The 8,625-nt window shown below is 40.1% G+C and overlaps 1 protein-coding gene across 2 annotated transcripts; it reads right to left on the reverse strand.

Moving 5' to 3' along the window:
* Nucleotides 1–707: 707 nt before the first annotated feature.
* Nucleotides 708–8,625, reverse strand: LOC131240617 (uncharacterized). 2 transcript variants are annotated; one of them, XM_058238942.1, is made up of 6 exons: nt 8,384–8,625; nt 8,180–8,254; nt 6,279–6,367; nt 4,171–4,255; nt 1,507–1,588; nt 708–955 (listed from the first exon to the last, which is right to left on the reverse strand). In XM_058238942.1, exons 1-6 carry the CDS (start codon nt 8,549–8,551, stop codon nt 867–869), a joined length of 588 nt encoding a protein of 195 aa, XP_058094925.1. In that variant the 5' UTR covers nt 8,552–8,625; the 3' UTR covers nt 708–866. The 2 variants fall into 2 exon arrangements, with proteins under 2 accessions (XP_058094925.1, XP_058094926.1); XM_058238943.1 differs by lacking the exons at nt 1,507–1,588; nt 4,171–4,255.

Raw genomic sequence — 8,625 nt, forward strand, 5'->3', positions numbered from 1 at the left:
GCAGAGTCACCTGACTCTCAAAGAATGTGCTAGTGTTGGAATCTCTCCCTCCACATTTTCATTTTATTTTATTTTATTTTATTTTATAATTACGAAAAACAATCACCCAGGGAGCAAACCGGTTCAAGTCATGTAGAGTCGACCGAGTCCCCTAGACAATTGAATGAGTCTGGCCAGATCTCAACTAAGCCGAGCTTGCCAGCAACTTCTGTGGTGATTTGGCTTGAAATCTCAATAATTTGAGTTGACTCGGCCAAGTCGCCAAGTTTTAGAACTATGGCCACCACCTCCCTGAATGGCACGATAAGGAGACGGTCCTGGGCCATGCCTTGGGAGAGGGGGTACACTCCCAACTTAGCTACCGAGCTTGGCTAGCCTCGGGAGAGGGGGTACACTCCCAACTTAGCTACTGAGCTTGGTTTGCTAGCCGGCTAATTCCACGCTGCCATATTGAACTTTGTGATCATCAAATCCTGAAGGTTCCCTTATAATCCCCATACATGGGAAGGGCAACCAGATCAGCCATTCAGTTCACTGAACCATGGGCCCACATATAAGAATTCCAGCACATCCAAAAACTTGCATTTGCTGATATGCAGGGCCCTATGACTCCACTTTTGTGCTGTGTGCCATGCGCATGTTCAAGCGTTTCTTTCAAAAAAGAAATACCAGGATACCAACATACCAACAACCCAAGTTTCAACCTATTACAATTCTACTAGCCTTTTTTATTTCTCTAAGAAATGATGAAGTTCAGACATAAACAATATGTTAGGAAACAAGAGGCATCAGAGTTGCTTACAACATGAGTGAAATCATGGTGTCCTTCAGGGAGGAGCTCTCCATCCCTCGGCAGACACAAGATACTAACACGCTTTTGCAACCTTTCGTTGTTCGACTTGGCCCGTCAATGGGCATTGCATCTCCGTCCAACTGATTGGAACCATGTTTCCACCTATGACACCAAAATATGTAGGTTAGTAGTATACGAGCACATGTGCACGTGACCAGGCTTCTCACACATCTAGCATCCATAGCAGTTTGGTGCATGTGAATTGAGCTGCAAACAATCAACAAGATGGAGATGACCAAAACTAAACGCATTTATAGTAAGCATAATGATAAGGTGAGCCACAAAACTGCGGTTCCGCTCCTTTCAAGTAGCTTGAAAGCAATTCGGAGCTTAGACCCTCGATAAAAATGTGTCTTTTTTCTTTTTTCTTTTTTCTTTTTAATGACAGGGTTGTTCCCACCACTTTTAAGGCAAGACTATTCCCTGGGGAGGGGACTTGACCCACGACCGAAGCCGTTCACCCAAACTGTGACGGGGGCATTACAATTTGGTTACTATACTAATTAGTGAAATATAGAATTCGTGGTGCAGTGCAAAACCAACCTTAGATGCATATAAATTGCATATATCAAGTAGGAAATGGAAGTGTATTAGAATATTTTGGTGAACAATCAGAAGACAGAAAAAAGGAAATCATGAAAAAAAATTCTAACCTGCTATACTTTCTGCAGATACAACGCCCAGTTCATTCCTCGCAGTGGTAAGGTAATATGCCCGTGCATCCCCAAGAGAGAGCTTAGTGGAGTTAAATTCGACAATGTTGTTCTACAAACTTTACAGTGAGGATAATTGATCTAATCCCTAATAAGTTCAAAATTCTAACTGGTGTACTGTAGAAAAGAATCTATTGAATGGCTACACGAGAATGAAACCATGTCCCAATAAACAAAGGTGGGAAAAAGAAAAAAGAAAAAAGAAAAAGAAAAAGGATGCATTAATGGCATGGTTACTTTTGAGGATCAACACACCTAAGTTGCTCATTGGGAAAATAAAAGCAAATATACAACAGCAAATGTGACAACTGACCCAAAAGTTACTTGTGGAATAAACAGCCAGGTTTTTTATAAACGAACTCCAGAATTCATCATTTTGTCTGCTAACTAGATTTCCTATTCATGTGTAATCCTCCAACAGCATCCACAAAATAGCTTTGCTATTACAGGCATGATCCTCCCAACAGTGAATGACATGAGGAAGTGTTAAATCTCTCGGAATCAAGAAAAATCACATTAGGGGTGAGGAACATCTGCGTGGTCCGCCTCATGGTGTTTCAACATTCCCACAACCCAGGTATTGAAGTTGGAGCCTCTGGGAGAAGATGTCCCCGTTTACTGTGTCAAAATTGAAGCCAAGTATTTTCTCTGTTAGGAACTGATCTTTTCCATGGCATCTGCCTTGGGAACCTTGGCCAAGAGAATTGTCAGCAGGTCCAGGAAACACATCTGCAACATGTTTCTGAGATGGTGTTTTAGAAAACCTTGAAAACACTAGGTTGTGTGCAGTCTTCTAGCTTTAAGCCTTCCTCATTCCTCCAGAAGAAGCTCTATGCCATTACAAACTGTCAAGGTAAGATGTAGGTGCACATTTTTTCGGCATCATTCAAGCCTTGGCAGAACTTCCCACTGAATGTGGAAACCACCAATACAACCTTCATCAAAGGTTTTCCATAATGGTAACAGTGGCCGTAACAACCACTGCTGTTACCATACAGCATTTTTTCTCTCTTTTTTTTTTAATGAAAAAAAAAAAACTTGTTTTGGCCCTGTAACGGGCCGTTACAAGCCATTTTTTTCTGTAACATCCGTTACAGCCCCATAAACACATAACAGTTAACACCATTACCGTTACGTAACCGTTTTTTAACGCCTTTCCTTCATTTCATGAATGATTGTTTAACAGAACTTGAGTATTCTAAGCCATGCAGCTCATGATAGATTTGTTTTATTTAATCATTTTTCTGACTTTAGCAAGCACAGATCTTGTTTAGAAGATTTCAAATCAATTGTTTAACGTTGTCGTCTGCCCCTTTCTTTCCTACAGCTTTTTGTCACACAGGCCGACCTCGCCAGGCTCCAAAATTCGATGTGGTCAAATGGATCAGGCCCAAAGTGGGCTGGTTTAAACTGAACGTAGATGGATTGGCGATTGCAAACCCAGGGCCTGCCGGCAGTGGGGGTTTATGTAGGGACAGCCAAGGGAAGCTGATCTTTGCTTTCATCAGTGGTTATGGCCCCGCTTCTAACAGCAGGGCAGAGCTACGAGCAGTGCTTGATGGCATGAACTTTTGCGTTTCTCTCGGCCTAAACAGAGTGTTAATTGAATCAGATTCTAAATGGGTGGTTGAGTGTATTAGTGGGAAATCCTCCAGTGCCTGGTGTTGGAAATGCTGGCTGACCAGAATTAGGAGGCTAAGTACTAGGGGTTCTTTTCAGATCTCCCAAATCCCTAGAGAAGCCAATGGCCCAGCTGATGGCTTGGCAAAGCAGGGCAGCTCGTTACAATCCAACCATTTCTTCCGGGAAGTGTCCAATCTACCCAGGATTGTCAAGGGCCGTGTTCTTTTGGATAACACGGGGCTGGGATCTATTAGAGAGATTAAAAGAAATTCCTCTGTATAGCATATGATAGGTGGGCCAGTTTTTGTTTCTGGCAGCTGCCCGAAATATGTAGCTCTGTATATTCACAATATCAATGAAATGGTCCTTTTAAAAAAAAAAGTTGTTTAATGTTCCTGAAGGCAAAAGAAATTGGTTCATGCATGAATTCATCATTATCATGGATAAGGCAATTGCAATACATCTGGGTTATGAATATCTTTTGGAACAGATTCAAGAGAATATGCACACACGTTTGTCAGTTTGAAGCTACTAAAAAGCTAGCTGGTTCAAAAAAGTTAAAAATATATAAGGTACAGGGACTTTGCATTTAAGAATGGTCCATGGAAAGGAAAATCAGAATTAATGCAAGTGCAAACTGCAAAATGTTTCTTTAAGCTGTTTCAATTCTCATGAGCGAATAATCACTCTTTCAGTGGTAAATACACAAACCAACAAATATAGTAGTGATAGCATACATAGAAACAGAGAAAAAAAAACGTGGAGCTAACTAAAATGCATTATGCATAAGCAGCATGATTTATTGATTAAAGAAAATAACAGAAAACAGTCATCTGTCCTATATATAGAGAAGTTTTTATCATGCAACTTAGCAAACTGAAAATGGATTGAATATTTTCATCTGAAACAATACAAGGAGATCAATATCATAAACAAAATGCTTCTTTAAAAGATCAGACATCAAAATATAGTAAAGGATACAACTACAGCTCTAACAATGTCTCCAGGGCGAAAAGACAAGTGCATATCCACTTTATCAATTTCTGTAGCACGAACATCTTGTTGCCTGTGAATGGAGAGATACTTTGATCAACAACTTCATCAACCAAGATAAATTTAAGTCTCGATGATATTAACAGATGTGTTCCTCAAAGGCTCATCAGGATCTATGCTACTCATAGACTTTGAGATCTGTCCTTGTATTAGTACTGGTACAATAACGGCAAAGTACTTGTACTGTGCAAGGCAGCATAGATCATAAAAAGGTATAAGATGCATGGGGCAAATATGAAAGAGAAGTTCACACAAACATGATATATAAACAGAAAGTTGAGTGCATTAATTCAAATCAGTAGTCGTATTGTCTGCACATCGAATATCCCATACTCAAGTGCATCAACGGAAAGCCACCATCACCCAATTACACACTGTTCAATAGCAGAAAATATCAGAATCATACAACCCTTCAACCAATGGATGAACAAGAGGAAACAAACATGTAAATCAACCAAAACTAAAAGTGAAAATGAATACCTCATACATGTGAAGGTCCACTTCAATCATGAGCAACCTAAGGAAGGTAACTAGAACTTGAAAAACAAGGGATGCAAATGCAGAGTATCCCAAACTCTTGCTAGACATACATGATGGTAATAGGTTGGATGTGATGTCTGTATCTGTCACTGCAGTAAGCAGTTGATAATATGTGATACCAACCACTTCCTTTCACATCATTGACTTCTTCAGTTAAGCTAGGAGGCCATTTTATTCTCCAGCCATTAGAGTAAATGAATGAGAAAAAAGAGATTTAAGTGAGTCTCCAGTGTTTTTGACATCGCATCTGAGACAAGGACCTTTTGGTTTGCCTTCTTTTTTTTTGCTACATTGACTTGTGAAATTTGTCACCTATCCTCCAAAAGTGTCCATAAGATTGTGATCATAGCTCACTGAAAGGAAGAACAAAGTTCATAGCAGACAAATAAGGCATTATTGCCTTTTGTGAATATATTTGCAATTGGTAACTAGCATTCAGCTTCTCTGCTTTCATATTTCATCCACAATGCTCATATCAATATAACTAGGAAGGCCAAAGGGGTTCTCTCAAGCCTCCACCAAATCTCATTGCTTAACAACACATTGTGAGAGGGCAAAAAAGCTTCAAGCCTGAGAACTAACCTATCCAAATTGTTCATGTGGAAATCTTAAATAAAAATTTTATTTTATATATATATATATATATATATATATATATATATATATAACTCATTTGGAGCAGTATGAACATCCAAGATAAACTAATCAGTCCATCAAGCTAAAGATGCTTGTATCCAAATTTTCAGAACAAGTGCCTTGAGGCGCACGATCCATACAAGTCGGACCCATGGTTCGGTGATCCAGACTGGAAAGCTGATGAGCCTCATGGTGGATGAGCACCCTGCATATCAAAATTCCTCTCATAGTGAGATCCTAACCATCCAAAACTTAGCCTTTGACCCATCCAATGATGCTATAAGTTTTCTAGTGACAGTCCATTTTCAGGCTAGTGGTCAAGTGGTTAGGAATGCTCCATAAGGGAGATGTTCGCCATGGTCAATTCACAGTAGGATTCATCAAATCAATGGTTTAGAGCACCAACTATGGACACTACCAGTAAGCCAATGTACTAAACAATTTGTTCCTTCAATAAAACAATGGCCATATGATGCCTGAAAATTCTCTTTTAACAGAGAAAAATGTAACAAACCCCAAGTTTGCAAAACAATGTGAATCTTGCATCCTTCACTAGAGTGACAAAATACACAACGACCAAATAATTGATCAGCCGATACAACGTAAATTTTTTTTTCTTTTTTCTTTTCTTTTCTCTGAAAGATACAGAATATTGAATTATTAATTGATGCAATAAAAATTTTAAATCGCATTATCACGATGCACTAAACAAACCCAACCACATTACTCATTCATAAAAGTTAAAGAATAAGCCAACCCAACCTGCCACCATTGCAACTATAGGCATATGATTAACTCCTGAAACTCTAAAAAATGAAGTTCACATGCAAAAGCATTTTAGTTCTAGAACCATCACGTACCTAATTGTGCCTGTAAACTTCTCTCTCACAGACTTGGGCCCGACGCACATTATATCAGCTGAAGCTGCTCTAGCCATAACTTTAGTTACCTACCACAAGGTCATAGATATAATGAGAACCACTAAACAGAATCATATTTCAATTATCTATACTACATAAAAAAAGAGGGAATTTCCATTTTTGACAAAATGCCATTCATGTCTTATTAGTACACTCTCATGTAGGGTTTTCAATGTGTGTGCCCTCAGCCTGTATCTATGCCTGATCTGAAGTGTACGTCTTATGGGTCGCATTTTAAGCATGTTATGGCCCAAAAATGGAGGGGATGGACATGCATCTTGTGGGGAATTCTTATAAACTCGCTCTCATCCTTTGGTCTCTTTCACAATCTGAGGACAATCAAACAAGTGGACATTCTTGATTCTATTGCATAAGGATTTTTATGACAGGGCTTTCAAGATGGACAGCATAGATAATTATGTCATGCTGCAAACCGCCTTTGCAAGTACATGATTTGCCTTGTACCTACGTGCAAGCTTGCTCTGAACAGAGCTAGACTCTTCTTTTATTAGTTCTGCAACATTTTCAAAATGGTGATAGCTCATTGACCATCAAAATTGTGGATCTCCAATCATGGATGGAGAATTTCTCTAAATCATACTTTTCGTGGCTATCAATTGGATGGTTAAATGTAACAACTTTATCTACTACTACTACTACTACTACTACTATTATTATTATTACTACTACTATTATTATTATGGTTAAAGGTAACATTGTCTATAGTTTTTGGGAAAATCAAAAGGTTAACATCACCTGTGTAGTTTTTGGGTCACGCTCCATCCACAGGTCAGCGATTTGGACGATCAGGATTACTGTGGATTATGACATGCATGGTTGAAGAGTCACCACTAGTTTTTAAACAGTGTTAAACTAACTATAGGCTATAGGAGTATGCACCTCCTTGTGGCACATGTTTACACACATGCCAAATACACTAGCATAACTAACGAGTCTAGAGTACATGATAGTGTGAGAATTTGCGTCATTCTTATATATAATATATATATTTTAACTCGTCCACGCAATATGGTGCAGGATGGAAGTGCAAAGGCTGTGGGTGGCAAAATTTTGAACTTGCACCAACCAGGACATGAATATTTTGTAATTGTGAGCTGACTTATTCGAAGTGAGAGAGTGAGGGAAAGAGTTAAATGGGAAGAGTTCGTTTTTCCTGTCATGGCTTACGATCATCAGTACGTGTCGTACAATGGGGCCCCCATGCTGAGATGGTCTTAGAATCAGTAGTACTGTGCTGTCCATCCTCTGGGCACAATTTCCATTGACTTAAAAACCCAATAATCATGGTAAAAGGAAAGCTTGAATTCATTATGTGGGGTTGAACTGTAAAGAAATTTCTTTTTTAGTGATCCAATTCAGCAAAATGTATCAATGGTCAGAATCATCTGTTCAGCATATGTTCCTAACGTGGCTAGCCTAGGCTATAGCACCCGAAACATGGGGTTTTCCAATCATCAGACCATGTATACACATGGGCCCCACCAGGCAACATAAGCTGATGATCCTTAGTTATGATATGGGTAAAACGGACTCAATCAGGAATGTAGAGTCAAAAGGTGGAATTTAGAGTCAAAAGTTGGGATGGCAATATCCTCACATGGGAAGCTGTAATAAAGGAGAGGTATAGTGGTCCCCGTGGGAAGCAACAACCTTGTGACGCAACATCGTGCATTTGCAGGTATCCAGACCGTTCATCTTGTCAGTTCCACAAATGTTAGCCCACAGCACAAAGACAGCACCGATCGGATGCTGCTAACCGCCCGATTAAAAGACTGAATTTACTTGTAATCAAATGAAGAAAAAAAGAGAGGGAAGCTTACTCGAGCAATGACAACGGAGCCAGGTTCTGGGACGGCACCATGGGCCTTGTGGCCGACAACTTCCACGATCGGTCTCTGCACAGAGCGAGATATGACAATGAGAATAAAATAACATGACGAGAGAGAGAGAGAGAGAGAAGAAACCCTAACCCAAAACCCTAAAATGGAAAAAAGATGTAGCTAGTAGTGCATTAGTACTGCAACCTGGTCAGGGGAATGGGGTGAGGGATGGATGAAGATGCGGCGTCCGGAAAGGGAGGCGTAGATGGTACGGTTGTGGGGGGCGACGTACGCACCCCTACCCGCTTTTATATCAGATTCCTTCCCCAATATCTCTCCAGGTGTTACTAACACCTCCTCCCCTCCTTCCATGCCCGCTGCTCTCTCTCTCTCTCTCTCTCTCTCTCTCTGGCGCGGCAACTTTCAAACAGGCACACCGGGGGGGC

Source organism: Magnolia sinica, chromosome 3 (genome assembly GCF_029962835.1).
Source record: "Magnolia sinica isolate HGM2019 chromosome 3, MsV1, whole genome shotgun sequence".
NCBI lineage: Eukaryota > Viridiplantae > Streptophyta > Magnoliopsida > Magnoliales > Magnoliaceae > Magnolia > Magnolia sinica.